This window comes from Nomascus leucogenys, chromosome 21 (assembly GCF_006542625.1).
Source record: "Nomascus leucogenys isolate Asia chromosome 21, Asia_NLE_v1, whole genome shotgun sequence".
Taxonomy (NCBI): Eukaryota; Metazoa; Chordata; class Mammalia; order Primates; family Hylobatidae; genus Nomascus; species Nomascus leucogenys.
This window is the reverse complement of record NC_044401.1, coordinates 19,838,661-19,859,455: the sequence shown is the minus strand read 5'-3', so window position 1 is coordinate 19,859,455 and position 20,795 is coordinate 19,838,661. Positions and strand designations below refer to the sequence as shown.

Below are 20,795 nucleotides of genomic sequence, written 5' to 3'. Positions count from 1 at the left end.
TAATAAAGCTAACAGTGAACCAAAAACTAAAGAAATCTGATAAGAAAAGCTGAAAGCTAGAGGAACATTATTTGGCCACAGTCAACTCATTTTTATCATAGCATGAAATTATTTCCTATAATATCTAAATACCTCTACTTACTGTCTGTTCTGTTGACTTATCCAAAGAAGTACAATATTGAGAATCAGGTAAATTATTTCTAAGCCTTCTCTTTGTCTTCCTGGAAATCAGAGTGAGTTCCACTTTTGAATCAGAATATTTAACATCCTTGTTTCTGCTTTCCTGTTCGAGATGATCACAACCTCTACTTCCACTGTTAAGGTCTTAAAAAACAAATGAAGCATAAATATGGACAAAAAAGTATTGAAGGAACCTCTTTTAGAAGAGCTCAAAGTAACATTGTCAAAATTGCTATACTACTTCCAAAGCTCATTGAAACAGAAATGTACTGTTAAATTCTCATACTGACACTGGATGAAGGTAAAGGCATGCCCTATTTTAATTGGTATATACAAAGTAAATGTTCATTACACAATAGTTGTGAGGTGAGAAAAACACATAAAGAAAAAATATCCTTTTTCATAGTAGCCAAAGCAAAGCCACCAAACTGTTTTTCCATTTGCTATAAATGCATTTGGCTGTACTATCAAAAAAAAGGGGATTAAGAAAATGTGGCACGTATACACCATGGAATACTATGCAGTCATAAAAAAGAATGAGTTCATGTCCTTTGTAGGGACCTGGATGAAGCTGGAAACCATCATTCTCAGCAAACTATCGCAAGGACAAAAAACCAAACACCGCATGTTCTCACTCTTGGGTGGGAATTGAACAATGAGAACAGTTGGACACAGGACGGGGAACATTACACACTGGGGGCCTGTCATGGGGTGGAGGGGTGGGGGTGGGGGTGGGGGGAGGGGTGAGGGATAGCATTAGGAGATATACCTAATGTAAAGGATGAGTTAATGGGTGCAGCACACCAACATGGCACATGTACACATATGTAACAAACCTGCACGTTGTGCACATGTACCCTAGAACTTAAAGTATAATAATAATAATAAAGGGGGGTCTTATTAAAATCTAGAAAATTCATGTCTTTAAGTTTGATAATTCAATGTGACTTTATAAACTAGTCTTTTAAAATGTAATTTACATAAATACATATTTTTAGTGGAAAGGGACTATAATTTGAAAGAGTGTTGATCACTGCTCTTTAAAAGGAGCCAAAATACCTTTGCTCTGTAGTTGGCTATAATATGTGATCATTCACAAGGTTACCAATTTACTTGCCCGTTTATTTCTTCTTTTCAATAATCAAGACCCCGTCATTTTAAGTCTCCAATAAATTCATCATTCTAGAGAAGTACTTCCTTTTTTAAGTCAACAAGACATCATTTTGAAACTCATGCCAATCATTACTAAAAATATTTAATATTTCTGTCATCAAATATATGTACTGTACAAAAATACCTTCCAAAAGTTTCCACCTAACTGACTAAAAGTTATCCTGAATTATTTTGCTTTCTGAATCTATGTCATACAAGTACCAACTCAAAGTTTATACACAGCAAGTCACAAGGCAGTTGCCTTTAATTCACAATTTTCAATTCATCTGACTGGCCTGACTTTTCTGTTCATGGAACGTTCTTCAACACCACACATCTTCTCTTCAAACTATTCTTGCTTTTACTGTAGCTTCAACAATTCCTAATAACTAATATTCATGATAATTTGTCTTTGACATTACTTAAAGGAAGGCACTGGAACAGGATTGAGGGTAAAAATTCCAAGATAGTCAATCGCCTTTCAATTTCCAGAGAAAATACCTTATTCCCTAAGGAAAATAAAACTCCCCCCAAATCATCAACACAATATTTAGGATAGCACATTAAATTTTATATGTAATATTGTAAACTATAAAAGTGGTCTAACACAATTTCCACACACAATGTATCAAACTATAATTTCTAAACATAAATACTATACTACAGTAAAATGACTCATGAAAGGAAAGGGGCTTGAGAAAAACTTGATTATACAGGAGTTTTCTTTTAAACAATTTATTATTTGCACATCAGTCAAGCCTGCCTCATGAAAAAAGGAATAACTTTATTATATAGAATGAAATATTGTAAAAATAGGAATTCACCTGCATAATATATAATTTAACCTGCAAATATTACTAGCATATAAAACTAAAGAGATGACAAAATCCTGTAAACAAAAGAATAGTAAGTATTTCCAAGGTATTATGTTGGTGAAATCAAATTCCACAAGGCAAACTGAATGTGCTATGGAAAAAAAATGGTACACCTAAGGTTTCATGCGGAATTTCCATTAATTTACAGGTTTTTTAAAAATACTGGTATCAGATGTGGGAGAATAAACACTGCTTTAATAAAGATCCAATAGCTAATTGTATTAGAAACACTTTCCCTACCAGTAGTGGTACCTTCAGGGATACTGAAAAACTAAAAAATGTTTCTTTTGTCATGTACTCTTCCCTGATGCATGTCTAAAATGCCACTGTGATCTTGAGGTAATACTCCTGGGTACAAATCTGAAAGTATTTTATTCAAGTCAATGTGAGGACTGTTATTCCTCACATTCTACGGCTTTCCTGGGTAGAGTAGGAATCTTTGTCTTGATAGTATCTGAACTGAGCCCACTTGTACAAATACTTACATTTTTACTTGGTAATCAATACAGTCATCCCTCAGTATCTCAGGGGATTGGTCCCAGGGACCCAGGATGCCAAAATCCATGGATCCATAAGCCCCTAAAGGTATAGTATTTGCATATAACCTATATATATTCTCCTGTATAGTTTAAATAATCTCTAGATTACTTATAATACCCAATACAACATAAATGTTATGTAGTTGTTATACATATTTTTTATGATTGTATTATTTTTATTGAAGTTTTTTTCAAATATTTCCCATCTTTGGTAGGTTGAATCTGCAGATGCAGAACACAAAAATACAGAGAGATGATTGTAATTACTTCTAAGAAAAGTACAGTTTATAAGAAAATAAATGTTTTTCATTATACACTGACAGTGACTAATTGGAAGTTTGTCTGTACAAAGTCACAGCACATTCTCCAAAGACTGCCTTTATAAGAGTTTCAGCTGGTTTCTTGTACAAATAAAAGTTATTACTCTAGTTTCATTTTAAATTTTTTTCTATTAAAAAGGCTACTAAAAAGAATCTTTAAATAGCTGTGCTCCAAATGAAGTGTAATGAATTTTTGCACAGTGTCGTCAAAAGATTTTTTTGTATTGTGAATAACTTACGAAATCACTCAAAAATAAAATAGTGGCCAAGCGCTGTGGCTCATGCCTATAATCCCAGCATTTTGGGAGGCCGAGGCAGGCAGATCACTGGAGCCCAGGAGTTTGAGACCAGCCTGGGCAACATGGCAAGACCTTGTCTCTGCAAAATACAAAAAATTAGCCACACGTGGTGGTGCATGACTATAGTCTCAACTACTCGGGAGGCTAATGTGGGAGGATCACTTGAGCCCAGGAGGTAGAGGCTGAAGTGGGCTGTGATCATGTGTGATCATGCCACTGTACTCCAGCCTGGGTAACAGAGTGAGGCCCTGTCTTAAAAAGAAAAAGAAAAAGAGAAAAGCAAGAAAGCAAGCAAGCAAGCAAAAGACTTCAACAAACATTTGAAGCTATCAGTAATCCAACAGATCCCTAAAGGTGTTAGTTTCACAAATAAATAATGTAGTAAAATTGTTTTTCTTCAAGTATCAGTAAAATATTTTTAATTCTTGAAACAGAGACAAAAAAGAAAAAGAAGTCAAATCATAAATCCCATATGCAAGGAGGCCTACAAAAAATTTTCACAAGTCTAGGAAGTATTTACCTTCAAATTTGCTAATAGTGGCTTGTTTGGCATCCTCCTGAAGTTGAGAGAAATTCTAATGAATACAGAATGTATTTCATAGTAGGCAAATAGAGAGTGATAAGTTAATAATAAAAACCCAGTTAGCAGTAACATTAATATCCATGGAAACAACACTTAGAAACAGCTAAATTAACATAACTTCATAGCTATATCCAAGTCTCCCCAAAGAAGAAAAAAATATATTAAAATTTAACTTTTGGGATTAATAAATAAATCCAGAAATGAGTACTACACTACATAAAGAGTAGGTTTAGCAATTTTCTTTGTGTTGCCAAATAATCTCCCTTTACTTTCACACATCCTTTCAAAGTAAAATAAAATAATTTATTTATAACAAAAATTGTTAATACAATAAGAAAAAATTCAAATTCCAACAGTTTTCTAAGGTTCACAAACCTTTAGGCTGAGTATCAGACATTAAAAGAGAAATGTCATCATCCTTTCTTCGTTTTTCTTTATTGTGCACAGCCTGCTTTGTAGAATTGTCATCTACTATCTTACTTCGTTGTGAGCCCCTGAAAAAGACAATTGTATTATACTCAATTCTAATAAAGCCTAAATGAATTTAGAAGCCAACTAGCATGTATTTAAAAATCCAACAGATTACAAATACAGTCCCACATGGCAGACTATAAGATCTGGGTAGTAAAAAAATATTGAACTCAGATTTAAGAAATAAGTTATCCTCCCTTTTCTACCTTTAAATTCCCCATGTGTGTTTTTGGGGAAACAAAATGAGATATCAACATTGGAGGATTGTGTACATGCAAAATGAGCAAAAGAGTAATACTATACAAGTATTAAATAAGTTAGGCTTAAAAAGTAAAATTCCAAGGACACAAGTACCTCAATAATCAAACCTATGTATAGTCAAACAATTATAAGCCAAAGCTGAATGTTAATATATTTCAAGCATGGTTCATATATCCAAAAGTATGGTAACAAATTTTCAATAGTATGTGGTAATAAATTTTACCTACAGAGAAAATAATTTAAAGTCTAAGGTACTGGTAAAATAAGAAATTTTGGAATGATAGTCACAACATTATTACTAATAAAAATTTAGAAATATAAAACATATTAGAATGTATAAGTGCATACATATGAAACAAAATATAAAAACTTAGACTGGAAGGATTCAAGCCTATTTGGATAGCAGATAACTCTAAAGAGGGAGAGTATTAGAATCAGGGAATATAAAATAAATAAGTTTTCAACTTTCTATAATACTTCTTTAAAAACAAATTTAAATCTGAAAAAAATAGGAATTATATTGGTTAAATCTGAGTGATATATATTGGCATATTATTCTCTATACTTATGTGCATATTTGAAGCATTTCATAATTTTAAAATACATAAATTATTTACAACTAAGGCAACTAGTATAAGTCAGAAACAAGGACTATAAAGACTAATAACACATAATGCTTCCTTGTTTTGAGAGAATTATTTGGAAGGCTAAAAATAACTTTAAATTAAAAAAAGCTACAGTATCCAAACATCACCAGTGTAGTGTCATAGTTAAAGAAAGGGTTATTGCTGCTATTACATTGCTCATTTTCATATTTACTTTGGTAAAATTTTCTTTATTTTCAGATTGGATATTAAAAGGCCAAAATAATCAAAATCGTAAGGGTGAGCCAATTTCACTTGCAAAGAGGTTCTGACTGAGTCAAATCATTCCACTCCTCAACCCTCAAGAATCATTCTTGAAGAATAAGGGCATCTAAGCAAATTTATACCATAGAGTTTTGTTTACTGAAAATGAAAACCAAAAGAGAAGTCAAAAAAAATTTGTTCTCCCTGAAAGAATTATCACTACAGGCACTATAAACAAAAATAGAATGTGACCTAAAAGATGATCTAAAAAGATGCTTAGGTACTTATGTTTCCCCTGATATAAGAAGCAAACAGCGTAATAGTCCTTGTTTTTCTAGCACAATGAACACTGAAAAACAAAATAAGATTTCACACGTAAAGCACATTAAAAGTTATATGGTTGTAGAAAAAAGACTTTATAATAGAGGATTTTCCTGACCAAATGCTAAGCATTAAGTAGTTGGCATGAAACCAAAAATAAAAATGAGTAAGTATTTTCAAAAGGTAAGGTCATATGATTCAAATGCACACACAGTGAAGCCAAACACATCTGTAATATAATCTCAATCCAAATAACAGTTTTTTTGCAGAATATGACAATCTGGTTCTAAACTGTACATGGTGGAAAGTCGTGTTTAAAGATAAGGACAGCAATGTTCAAACACTGTTAGCTTCCATCCTCTTATAAGAAAAGAAAATGAATGGACTGGAAACACCCAAGTTCCTGAACAATAAATATAAATATTTACATTATTCAAGTTAATAAATGTAATAAAAGCTCAAAATAAATATTTTCCAATGCAACAAAATTCTAAGAATTTTTTTAAATAGCCAAGCAAATATATTTTTAAATTATAAAAATGTATTAAGTGTGGTACTAGAATAAAGAGACATATCGACCATAGAAATAGAAAACAGAACCCAGAAACAAACTTTCAAATATATGCTCAAAAGATTTTTGACAAGGATGCTGAAACCATTCAATAGAGAAGGGGCAGTCTTGCCAATAAAGGGTGCTGTGAACATAGGATAGTCATATGCAAAAGGAAGAATTTGGACAGTTATCTAACACCATCTACAAAAATTAACTCAAAGTGGATCAAACACCTAAATATAAGGCAGAAAACTATAGAATTCTTAGAAGAATGCATAGGGGAAATCTTTATGACATTAGATTTGGCAGTGATTTCTTTGATATAACAACAAAAACACAGTCAACAACAAAGATAAATTGGAGTTCATTAAAATTAAAACTTATGGCTGGGCATGGTAGTTGACGCCTGTAATCTCAGCTACTTGAGAGGCTGAGGACTGAGGATTGCTTGAGGCCAGGAGTTCAAGAACAGCCTGGGGAACATAATGAAACCCCGCCCACACACACACACACGAAAAATTTAATAATTAGCTAGTAATGATGGTATGCCCCTGTAGTCTTAGCTACTCAGGAAGCTGAGGGGAGAATCACTTGATCCCAGGAGTTCAAAGTGGCAGCTACAATTGTGCCACTGCACTCCAGCCTGGGCAATAGAATTAGGCTCTGTCTCAAAAAAAAAAAAAAAATCAAAAATTTTTGTTTATCAAAGGACACTAGTGAAAAGACAACCCACAGAATGGGAGAAAATATCTGCAAACCACATATATATTAAATGATTAATACTGATAACATATAAAGACCTCCTACAGGTCAACAACAAAATAAATAACAATCAAAAAATGGGCAAAGTATTTGAAGAGATGTTTCTCCAAAGACATACAAATGGCCAATTAGCATGAAAAGATGTTCAACATCACTAATCACTAAGGAAATGCAAGCCCAAACAACAACATACCATTTCACACAGATTAGGATAGAGTAATTTAAAAAAAAATTTTTTTTCATTAAAAAAATATTAACAAACATTGGCAAAAATGTAGAAAAATTGGAACCTCTGTACATTGTTGGTGGGAATGTTCAACAGTGCAGCCACTGTGGAACGGTTTGGTGGTTCCTCAAAAAGCTAAATAGAGAACTACCATATAAGAAGCTAAACACAGGCCGAGCGCAGTGGCTCACGCCTGTAATCCCAACACTTTGGGAGGCTGAGGCGGGCAGATCACCTGAGGTCGAGAGTTCGAGACCAGCCTTTCCAACACGGAGAAACCCCGTCTCTACTACTAATAAAAAAATTAGCCGGGCGTGGTGGCGCACGCCTATAATCCCAGCTACTCAGAGGCTGAGGCATGAGAATCACTCGAACCTGGGAGGCAGAGATTGCGGTGAGCCAAGATCATGCCATTGCACTCCAGCCTGGGCAACAAGAGCGAAATTCCATCTCAAAAAAAAAAAACAAAAAAAAAGAAGCTAAACACATAATCACAAAGTTATCAAGAAATCCCACTCCTAGGTATATACCCAAAGGAATTGAAAGCAGGGACATGAACAGATTCTTGTACTCCACTGTTCACTGTAGCACACTATTCACAATAGCCAAAAGGTGAAAACAACCTTAGGATCCATCAACAGATGAAAAGAAAAACAAAATGTGGTATATTCATACAATAAAATATTATTGGGCCATAAAAAGGAATGAACTTGTGATATGTGCTACATGAATGAACTTTGAACACATTACGCTAAGTAAACTCAGCCAAACACAAAAGGACAAATATTGTGTGATTCCACTTAAAGAGGTAACTAAAATAGACAAATTCACAGAGACAGAAAGTAGATTAGAGGCTACTAGGGGATTAGGAGAGGGGAGAATGGGGAATTATTATTTAATGGTAAAACAGTTTCTGCTTGAGTTGAAAAAGTTGTGATAATGGTTGCACAGCAATATGGAGGAACTTTGAGGACATTATGCTAAGAAAAAATAAACCACTAACTAAAAGACAAATACTGATATTCCATTCATATGATGACATATTTAGAATAGTCAAATTCATACAGGCAGAAAGTAGAATGGTGATTGCCAGGGACTGGAAGAAGGGAAAAATGGGGAGTTAGAGTTTAATAGATATGGAGTTTCAGTTTAGGAAGATGGAAAAAGTCCTGGAAAAGAATGGTAGTGATGGCTGGACAAATACGTGACTGTACTTAATGGCAGTTAACTGTACACTTAAAAATGGTTAAAATGGCAATTTTTAGGTTACTGATATTCTATTACAATCTTTAAAATACAAAAAAGGTATAAAATGTACAATAAATGAGGAGAATAGGAGAACTGGTTCTACTAATTTCATAATAAAACATAATACAGAGTAACATCAACAAGTAAAGTATAGTACTACAGACTAGTATATAAGAAATGGCTGGCAAAAGAAAAAAACAGAAGAATTTGAAACAAAGCTGGGAAACAAAGCTTTCAAATTCAGTTGTAGTGGACTAACTGGGTAACAACAGAGAAAAAAAGAATTCAGAACTACATCCAATACTCTAAGGTAAAATGAACTATCATATGCTAATGATTAAAAGTTGTAAGATTTTTTTTAAACAACCATCAGAAGAAAAACACTATATTTATTAGCCTTGTGGAAGAAGAATTTCTTGAGAATGGAAGTAAAGAAATTATAGAGAAAAATATGATCGGATTCAACCACACACGGTAAACTTTTAATAAATGATAAACTAAGAACATCAAAATAAAAGAGAAATTAAACCCAAAACTGCATCAAACGAAGTGCAATACACAGGAGTTCCAGTTCCCAGTCCAACATGAAAGGAGCTTGGAAGTTATCTATCCTAACGGGTAAAAGTGAAAAATCAACAACACGTCTTCCTGGACATGACAGAAAAGTGAAGTCACAGGATGAATGGCTGCCCCCAAAATGGGAGAAAGACAGCCAGGTGAATACAGAGAATCACAACTTACTAAAGCAAAAACCCACAAGCAGAAACAGTCCCAGTAACTACTACTGGAGTATGAAGACCTAAACTGCAATTGATAAATTGCTGAGGGTTCAGTGTACATAAGTCTAAGAGTTAAAAATCCCAGAGGACTTAGTCATAAAGGGGGTCGCACACTTTTGTGAGTTTTATCTCCAGGAGTTCAACCAGGTTCTCACAGTGAATATCAGAAAAATCCCCTCATGATTCAGCAGACGAAGGTAAACATTTTCAAATATGCCAGAGCATTCTGTTCTTAACAAGGCCTGCCCTCAAGAAAAACTATTTCAACAGAGCCTAAACTATGAGTTATTTTTCAGAGCCTAGTCCACCAGGGGAAATAAAAAATACCCAACTCTAGCTCTGTCTAGCATTCTGTGTGAGGGAAAGCAAGGAAAATATACAATTCCAAGACCATCTAGCTTTCCATGTGGGAGAAGGGAAATACCTAACTTCATTATATTCCAGGTATGCTGTTGCACCAAAGTGTTCAGAAGAGAATGAGAAGCACTTGTAAAGTTAACAGGCCAAGGACAAAGGCTCATTAACCCATTTATGCCTGAGGTTGCAATTTTTTGAATTTTTGCAATCAGAGCTTGGTGATAACCTTTAGCAGTAGGATATAAATAACTTCCACATGCGTAGCGTTCCAGTAATGGAACACTAAGCATAAATGGGTTAAAAGACTGAAACCTAACAGGACTGCAGAATGCTTTTCTTCCTCTCACATCTTACCACCACATTCCTAAAGGTCTATTTACAGTAGTTGCTTTTATCTAGTACATCATGTCCAACTATCCAAAAAAAGCAAAAAACAAAAAGAAAATTAAAAGCCACACTAAAAGAAAAAAAAACACAGTTTGACAACAAGTATCAGAACCAGAACCAGACATGTCAGAGATGTTGAATTATCAGACTAGGAATTTAAAACAAATATGATCAACAGATAAAGTATACAGCATATAAGCACTTATGGGCAATGTTGGCAGAGAGAAAGTGTAAGAAAGAATGAAAAAAAATACTAAAGATCAAAACACTGTAACAGAAATGAACAATGCCTTGGATGGGCTCACCAGTAGACAGGATATGGAAAAGGAAAGAATCTCTGAACTTGAGTATATAGAAATAGAAAATTCCAACACAGGAAAGCAAAGAGAAAAAAAGACTAAAAAAAAACGTAACCAAATATTGAAGAAATGTGGGACAACTACAATAGGTGTAACACAGGCATAATAGGAATATCATAAGAAGAAGAAAGAGGTAAAGAAACAGAGGAAAAATGCAAAGCAATAATGCATGAGAATTTCCCCAAATTAATGTCAGACACCAAATCACAGACTGGCAAGTTCAGAGAACACCAAAGAGAATAAATGCCCAAAAAATAACACCTAGGCATATCATATTCAACTGCAAAAAAATCAAAGATTTAAAAACAGTTCATAAAATCCAGAAAAAAATAAGCCCTTAACTATAGAAAAACAAAGACAAGAATTGTATCTCATTTCTCAGAAACCATGCAAGTACGAACACTGTGGAGTGAAATCTTTTAAGTGTTCAGAGAAAAAAAACCTACCAACCTAGAAAAATAAATAAATAAATAAAGTAAAAAGTGGCAGGATTAATATTCTTTGATTTCAAAACTTTCTGTAAAGCTATGGTAATCAAAACAGTGTGTTACTGGTATAAAAACAGACACATACACCAACAGAACAGAATAGAGATCCCAGAAATAAACCCTCAAATACATGGTCAAATGATTTTCAACAAGGATACCAAGACCATTCAATGAGGAAAGGGCAGCCTTTTCAACAAATGATTCTGGAAAAACTGAATAGCCACATGCAAAACAATGAATCTGTACCCTTACCTAACACCATATACAATAATTAATACAAAATGGATCAGAGACCTAAGCATAAGGCATAAAGCTATTTTGAAAATTCTTGGAAGAAAACATAGGGGAAAATCTTCACATTAGATTTGTTAACTATTTCTGGATATGACAACAAAAGCACAGTCAACTAAAGAAACAGATTAAGTAGACTTCATCAGAGTAAAAAGGCAACCCACAGAATGAGATGAAATATTTGCAAATCCCATATCTATTAAGGGATCAATATCCAGAATATATAAAGAAATCCTACAACTTACAAAAAAATCCAATTCAAAAGCAGGCAAAGTACTTGAATAAACATTTCTCTAAAGAAGACATATAAATGGCCAACAACATGAAAGGATGTTCAATATCACTATTCATTAGGAAAATGAAAATCAAAACCACAATGACATACCACCTCACATGCATTAGGATGGTTATTATCAAAAGACCAAAAGCAAGTATTGGCGAGATATGGAGTAACTGGAACCCTTGTGCACTGCTGGTGGCAATGTAACATGGTGCAGCCACTATGAATAATAGCATGATGTTTCCTCAAAAAGTTAAAAATAGATTGCCATATGATCCAGCACTTCCACTTCTGGATATATACCCAAAAGAACTTAAAGGAGAGACACAAACACACACTGAACACCCATGTTCATAATGGCATTATACACAATAGCCAAAAGGTAGAAGCAACTCCACTATCTATCAACAGATGAATAGAACAAAATTTAGTTGATACATAAAATGGAATATAGTCAGCCTTAAAAAGGAAGAACATTCTGACACATGCTGCAACATAGATGAACTTTTAAGACACTATGCTAAGCGAGATAAGTCAGTTAGCAAAGGACAAATACTGTGATTCCACTTATTTAAGGTACTTAGGGTCATGAAATCATAGAAACAGAAAGCAGAATGGTGGCTGTCAGGGCTTAGGGGGAGAGAGGAATGAGGAGTTCCTGTTTCACAGATACAGAGTTTCAGTTTGGTAAAAATGAAAAAAGTTCTGAAAATGAATGGTGGTAATGGTTGTACAATAATGTGAATGTACTTAAAATAGATTAAAGTCTCTATTATTCAAAATGAGAACACAGATACTAATTAACTTTGGACTTTGATAGGTCAATCAAGTATATTACAATTTATAGAAAACTATTTAAAAAGAGTGTAAATCTTCTAAAACATAAAGCAAACCCCCTCCCCACACACACACACACACACACAAAATAACTAATTTTTAAAATACAAGAATGGGCTGGGCACAGTGGTGCACACCTATAGTGTGCTACTTCGAAGGCTGACTTGAGGCCAGGAGTTCAAGGCTGTAGTGCACTATAATCATGCCTGTAAATAGCCACTGCACTCCAGCCTGGGCAACATAGCAAGACCCATCTCTAAAAAAAAAATGCAAGAAAAGAAAAAAGATCAAGCAGACCAAACAAAAAGCATAAAGAAAAATGGTAGTATAAAATATAAACAGACTATGCCTTACAGTTAAAAATAAATGAGATTGAATGTAAAAAGAGAAGTATCCAGATACATACTATTTACTGGCAACACATATAAAATGAAAATGTCCTAAGGAGCACTGTTTATGACAGAAAAGAAATTGGATACAATCCAAACTCCATCAATAAAAAGTAGGTAAATCTATTTTTAATATTAACACAATAAATACATAAGTAAAACTGGATGATCTCTAGCTCTATGCATCAACATGAATGAATCTCACAAAAAAATGCATGCTATGTAAGAATACATATTGTTCAGTAACCTGAATGATTTTTCCAAAGTTCACAATTATATAAAACTTAAAATTCAGAAAAGTGGTTAATTCTAAGGCGAATGCATGGGAATGGGACAGAATGGGCAAAGTGGGGAACACAGAAGGCTTCAGTGATACTGGTAATAGTCTATTTTTTAATAGAAGGTGAACATTTGGGTGTTTACTTTAACATTATGTTTTTTAACTTAAATGCATCTGATATGTATTAGACCTGTGTTATAGTTCTACCTCTGCTACTTAATCTCTTTGAACCTCAAAAAGTTTCCACATTTATAAAATAGAAATATTAATTGCTCTCCTATCTATATCATAGGCCTAAAGATTAATATCAAAATAGGATAGTGTGAAATGAATAAAAATAACACCATTTTTCATGATTCTAATCATTTAATCCAGAAAAATATTTAGACAAAAGCATATCAAAATATTATCAATGCTTATTATTGAGGAATGGATTATAGGTAATATCAATTTCATACTTTTCTATATATTTTTTAATATAAATATGCATTATTGTTCAAATTAGGAAAAAGTTTAAATGTTTACATAAATTACATATAGATAATAATGAAATATTATTTTGAAAAGAGTGATAACCATATAATGCAAATGTTCAAGAGTTAACAGTGCAAATGAGTATCATTATTAGTAATTTTATTCAAAACTGACTAATGTTTCTAGCATAATGGAGTTGAACTTAGGATATATGTACTATTTGTATCAGTGTTTTTCAAATTGCTAGTCAGAACAAAATTTATGACATAAAACATATAGAAGAGAAATTTTAAGTTAACAGGGGAAAATTATCTCAAAATAGAGTATCTTCTTTAGTGGTTATGTGGATTATTGTCATTACCAAATTACCAAAGGAAAGCTTAAAAAGAAAATCAACTGACATGAATATAGGAAACTATGACAGAGCTGGAATACATTAATAAAAATGAAACCTCCTCCACTTCCATTTAAAAGCTTTGGGCTCCCTCTGTTGGAAGTCTATATTACAGTCTTGCAACTTAAAATAGCAATTTGATCCCTTTCACTCAAGGCTAATTACCAATCTCTGCTGAGTGGCTAGCTACAATAAAACCTTTATTACTTTTGTAAAACATAATTTTATGAAATATTTTTCTTCTTTTTTTTTTATTTTTAGGTACAGGGTCTCACTCTGTCACCCATGCGCTGGAGTGCAGTGGCTTGATCATCGCTCATTGTAACCTCTAACTCCTGGGCTCAAGCGACCTTCCAGCTTCAGCTTCCTTAGTAGATAGGACTACAGGCACACAGTACTGTGCCTAATTCTTTTTTTAAAAGTTTTTTTGTAGAGACAGGGTCTTGCTATGCTTCCCAGGCTGATCTTGAACTCCTGACCTCAAGCCATCCTCCTATCTTGGCCTCCCAAAGCACTGAGATTACAGGTATGAGTCACCACACCCAAGCCTATTTTCTAATACAATTCGGTACATATTATTAGGAAATTAAATTAGACTTCTTTACATTAGCAGTTTTAAAATATTTCTAAAAATCCCAATGGGAAGTAAAATTTAAAAATACTAAAAAATTCTGCTCAGTCTGACCTAAAAGGGAGTTCTTAATAAATATTTACAACGGAAGGGCAAAAAAAGAATCAGAACTTCAATTAGGAAAGTAATCTACAGACTTGTTCAGGAACTGATAGCTCATCTAAAGCAGTACAAATGAGAACAGTAGCTGGCTGACTTATCTCCATATTTGCGGTTAAAGAGGTCTTCCCAAGGATAAGCCAAAACACAGGAGTTAAACACTAACATATTTTGCAAAATAAACTAAAAGTCTTCTATATCAAAGAAGATACTATAAAGAAATTGTAGTATAGCAAACTTGAAAAACAATTTACAACACATATTACAAAGAGTCAATACCTTTAATGAGAGTTTTTAAAATGAATAAGAGATGAGCACCCTAATAAGGACAAATACTAACAGAAACTCATATAAGAAATTTTTAAAAACATATTCACTAAAAATGATTTAGTTTGGATAATCGTCCCTGACCAAATCTCATGGGGAATTATATCCCCAATGCTGGAGGTGAGGCCTGGTGAGAGGTGTTTAGGTCATGGGAGCAGATCCTTCAAGGCTTGGTGCTGTCTTCATGATAGTGAGTGAGTTCTTGCTACATCTGGTTAAGAGTGTGTAGCAGCCTCCCCCCTCTTTCTCTTGCTCCTGCTTTCACCATGTGATGTGCCTGCTCCCCCTTTGCTTTCCACTGATGGCAGCAGCAGCAGCCCATCTGGAGCAGCTGCTGCAAAGAGGCCGGCTGCAGTGGGGGAGGCACAGCCGGGACTGCAAATTCCACAGAGCTGGTGGGAGCTGGGAACAGACAGAAGCCCCACCCCCCTTCCAAGTTGGAGGGACAGGAGCCCTGCCTTCCCCAGCACTGCTGCAGCCACACAGCCACAGCTGCAAACCTGGGCATTCTTGTACTCTAAGGAGCCCGGGAAGGCCCCCATGCCCCCACAGGCTCAGAAGTGTCTGCTTCCACTGCCCAGCCTCTCCACTTTCAGTGCCCACTACAATTCTGGAGCAAAGTTGAGGCCAAGGCCAGGCGCTGTCACAACCTGGCCAGGTATACACATGCTCGGGTACATGCCAGCCTCCTGCCACCTCAGCCCCCTCTGGACTTTGGGGGCCAAAAAGCACAGAAGGGAAGAGGATGCTGAGCGCAGCTCAGTGTGGGCCTGCAGGAACCCCTCAGCATGAAATGGCTGGGCACTGGGGACAGGAGGTTGATGGCAGTGGGAGGCAGACCAGCTCCTGGGCAGAAAGGGGAGTGTCCCCAGTGAAGCCCCTCCTTCAGGCCTGGGACAGCCTGAAGCCTAGGGCCCAGGCTCCCAGTTCCGTGGACCAGAGTGACAACTTATGGTGCTTTCTCCAGGCTGACCCATGGCTGCCTATGGACCAATAAGCATGCACTTCCTACCCTCCGAAGCCCATAAAAACACCTGGACTCAGCTAGACTCGGGCAGATATCAGGACTACTTGCCTGCAGAGAGGAGCTACCCACTGTGGGTCCCCCCTCAGCTGAGAGCTGTACACTCGACAGGATGGCCTGCCTGCAAATAGGAGCTATCCACTTCGGGTCTCCTGAGAGCTGTACTGTCACTCAATAAAGCACAACTTTACCTTACTCACCCTCCAGTTGTCCACGTACCTAATTCTTCCTGGACACAGGACAAGAATTCACGACCTGCCGAGTGGCAGGACTGGAAAAACTATAATACAAACAGGGCTAAAAAGGGTGCTACACACTCTTGCCATGCTGGGGGCGACTAGAAGAAGAGAAGACAGAAGGAGAGAAGAGCTGTGGCCCTTAAGGGAGCCCAGACCTAAGAGTTCCCCTAGCCAGGGCTGTGACACCCTCTTTGGGGCTCTGCAGTTCCTGGTGTCTCCAAGCTTCTGGGCACCACCTCAATCCCCGGTGCCAGCAGTGGAAGCCACTTGCAGTAGGACTAGTCCAACTACAGTCTTGTGGGAAGCCAGTACCCATGCCAGCACCTGGAGATGCCCGTCCCACCACAGCCGACATGCCTGGCTGTGCACAGCAGCCAGACCCAGCACTCACTCGCTCACACACCCCTCGCCACTCTGCACCTGGCTCGCCCTTGGCAGGTATGGAATCCGGGCCAGTAGTGGGAGCCAAGCACAGCCTGCGAGGCCAAGTGGGCAGAACAAGCCCAGCAGACTCAAGCAAAACTCAGGCAAAGATGTCACAAGGATCCTGTGACATCACCACGATTGTAAGCTTCCTGAGGTCTCCCCAGAAGCAGTGCTGCTATGCTTCCTGTACAGTCTGTAGAACTGTGAGTCTATTAAACCTCATTTCTTATATATTACCCAGTATTGGGTATTTCACTAATAGCAGTGCAAGAATGGCCTAATACAAAAAAATAAAAGACGAATTTTGAAATGACAACAATTTAATGAAAACAATTATATATTTTTGCCTATAGCTTATCAAAAAAAGTTTAATCATAACACCTAATTCTTGTTAGAGTATAACAGATTCAAACTGAAAGGATTTACTAAAATAAATATATGGAGATGTGTTGTGTGTGTGTGTGCATGTGTGTATATATATCTATGTATTATACATATACATGTGCCACTTACTGAAGCATTGACATATAGACAAAAAAAAAATACCTTGAATGTCTTCTCATGAGGAATTACACATAAGTAAATGAAGTGAACACTCCCCACAACCTTAAAGCCCACCCTCAGACCCCATCCAAGGACAAGGATGACCACCACAGCAGATTTTGGCAAAAGGCAGGGGCTAAATCTGCCACATTTAGGAGATTAAACAGTGCTCAGTCCAGCTTCAAAGCCTACACCAAGGCCCCACACAGGCAGAGTCTAACGTCAACTATGCATTTTTACTTAGCAACAGGTGGTCCTATCCATCTGATGGGCAACTCCACCTAAACTTAGGGCCTCTCCTGCAACTCCGTCCAACTGCTGAACTCAAACAGCAGTATCACACAGCCAGAGAATACATCTTGTGACTCTCTCCATCTAAGACAATTGCACTACTATCCAGAGCTCAAATGAATTGCAGAGCACCTCCAGTGGTCTCAGTCGATAGCAAAGCCCAGTCAGCTGACCTACCCAAACTCAGAGCAAAGGCAGCAGCCCAGTCATCTAGAGAACCCAACAGCAAACTCTGTCTACCAAGGATCATTACCAGCTAACACATCTAGAATTATAGGCCAGACTAAATGGTGAAGGTCCATCTCTGCCAAAACTGTAAAAACTAAAAAAGGTAGCTACCCTCAAATGAGCAGACAACAAGACAAGGACACAAGGATCAGAAAAATCAGGATATCATGACACCTCCAAAATAAAATGAGCAAAGCCACTAACAACAGGACCTTGAAGAAAGATCTGTGAAAGGACAGACAGGAAATACAGAATAATCCTCTTAAAGAATTTCAGTGAACTACAAGAACACATCGATAAAAAAAATTAACGAGGGGGCTTCAAGAGGCTGACTAGAGGTATCTGGCACTTGCCTCCTCCACAATTAAGAACCAAAACAGCTGTTAGATAACCACCTATCAAATACAGCTTCTAAAAAATAACACTATAATTCAGCAGAGAACTGACAGGGAATCTCTGAGGCACAGAAAAAGGGAAATGAAGCATTTGCCTGGCTAAGATGCACTCAGAGCCAGGACAGACTCCTTGCTGTGAGGAAAAGGTAAGCAAGAAACCCCCAGAAGTCCATGTTCCACTGAAGACTCTTGTAATCCTAGGTAAAGGAGAGCCCCTTGGCCCTGGCGGGACCTGAGACTAATATGGGGGCTGCCTGGAGTCCACATAACTGCACTGTTCAGTAGGGAGAGATCATGCTGGATCCCACACATCCCCTGAGACTCAAGCAGCTGCAACACAGCACCATTTTGAGAGCCTAGTTACCAACAGACAACATCATGCCCTGAGGCCCAACAGCCCCTCTATTTCCACATCCCTGAAGGTCTGCTGACATTCCCCAAATCCACCTAGAAGGCTGCAGCATTGCAAGATTGGCTGGAACCAGCAGTGTGGCCAGATCCCCAGCACTCTAGTCCAGACAGTATCCTGCATGCCAGAAAACAAGTAGTGCAATGCTCCAGGAAGGCTGCCCCCAGGACAAAGGGAGTCAAAGCATGTTCTCCCAGAGCCTGAGAGGTGCCTGCCTAGGCACTAACAGCAACCTAGCTCCCTCCAGGGGCAGAGCTGCTACAACATCTGCACACATTTTCAGAGGGTCTGGGGACCAGCCTTCCCAGCTGACATCCCAGGCCCCTAGAATAAGTGTCTCCTACCTGCTGCAGGCACTAGCACATGCCATACAGGGGCCTAAAAATGGGCAAGCCCTGCCAACACCACCAATGTTGGCACCCAAGTACATCATCTGGGAGCCTTGGAATCAATGGACCCTAACAACTGCTGCTGCTGGCACCCATGTGCACCATACAGGGGACTGAGTACATGCCTTCCCTGCCCACCATCACCAGGGCCTGAGTGCATGGTTGAGGGACCTGGGAAGCAACCAGCCCTACCCAATGCAGCCGGTGCCCACATGCACAATCAGAGAGCATAAGACTAGGTCAGCCCTGCTCACTGCCACTGTTAACACATGAATGTGCTGTCCAGGGATAAAAAAAAAATCAACCCACCACACCAACTACCACCAGTACCAGCACATACCATTGAGAGGCCTGACAATAGGCCTACCCCATACACCAACATCACAGCCAGCATGAGCCATTCTGGGGCCTGGAAACAGGCCCACCCCACCGACCAATACCACTGCTGGCACCCAAGTGCACTGTCAACATGTCTAAGGATTAACCCAACCCACCCATTATGGCCAGAGCCTTGCACACACCACTAAGGAGCCTGACTAGAGACCTGCCCCCTCACAACTTCTGCTGGCGGCACCCACACACATCATTCAGGGACCTGGGGCCTTCCCTGCCCACCACTGCTGGTGCCTACACAGCCATCATTACCACCACTGCCAGCACCACAGTGCGCCATCCAGAGGCCTGGGAAATGACACACCCAGGCTGCCACAGCCACTGCCTGTGCACTCCATCAGGAAGCATAAGGACAGGCACTTCCTGCCAGCCACCGCTTAAGTCATTACCCCCATGATTCTTCTGGGAGCCTGAAAATCAACCTGCCCCATCTGTAACTTTCTTCACACACCATCAGGGGGGCTAGAGGACAAGTCCATCTTACCCACTGCCATCACTGCCAATGAGCACATGTATTGTCAGGGGGACTAGGGATCGATTAGGGAGCACACCACCGATGGCTTCTGGGGGACTGAGTACAAGCCTACCTGACATGCACTGTCTGGGAACCTAGGCATAGGCCCACCAGCCTGCTGGCAGTTCCTGCATATGCCTCCTGGAAGTTCAGGGACTGGCTAGCCCAGCCACCACAGGCACCCACTTGTGCAGTGCTTAAGGAATAAGGATTGACCAGTCACAGCTACTACCATCACCAATGCCACTCACACATCACAAAAGTCTATGAACCACCGCTGCCACAATGACACCTGAGCAAGCCCACCTGAAGGCCCGAGAACTGGCCCACCAGGATATGCCACCACCAGCACAACTGTTAGAAGCCTGGGGGTCCAAGGACCAGCATATCCAGCCTTCCACCACCACCACAGGTATCTAAGGGCCAGCTTGTTTGGAGTCTCCATCTCAGCAGAGCCTCACCACAGCCTCCACTAACAACAAAAACCTAAGCCACTGAGGAACACAGACACCACTGACGTTAATTACAGCCAAAAAAATTATACACAGACTGCACCATAATGCCCATCCAGACTGAATCAAAGCCATAGCATCTTACTCAAGCAACACTATATATACACATCTACAAGAAAAAGTTTCCCTACAAAAGCTAATACATAAAATTGGAAGAAATAACTGTTCAACCAGATGTGCAGATATCAATGTAAGAACATAAGAAACATGAAAAAGGAAACATCACATGTACAAAGGAATATAATAATTCTCCAATAACATATTTCAGTGAAAAGGAAATCCATAAAATATCTGAAAAAGAATTCAAAATAATGATTTTTTTAAACTGAGGGAGATATAAGAGAACACAAATATACAATACGAAGAAATTAGGAAAACAATTCAGGATCTGAAGGGGAAATTCAGGAAATAAATAGATATCA

General features: G+C 38.0%; 1 protein-coding gene across 10 annotated transcripts in view; it reads right to left on the bottom strand.

The window, feature by feature from the left end:
- The window catches only part of SENP7 (SUMO specific peptidase 7), a 182,446-nt gene that overhangs the window by 44,920 nt on the left and 116,731 nt on the right, over positions 1–20,795 (bottom strand). For 9 of the 10 annotated variants that reach the window (XM_003261745.4, XM_004091726.3, XM_003261746.4 and 6 more), the window contains 2 exons: positions 4,324–4,442; positions 143–324 (listed from right to left, as the gene is read on the bottom strand). In XM_003261745.4, coding sequence (XP_003261793.2) covers positions 143–324; positions 4,324–4,442 — 301 coding nt within the window. Of the gene's footprint in view, positions 1–142; positions 325–4,171; positions 4,443–20,795 lie in introns of those variants that run through there. The other variant, XM_012501066.2, reaches the window with a different exon arrangement.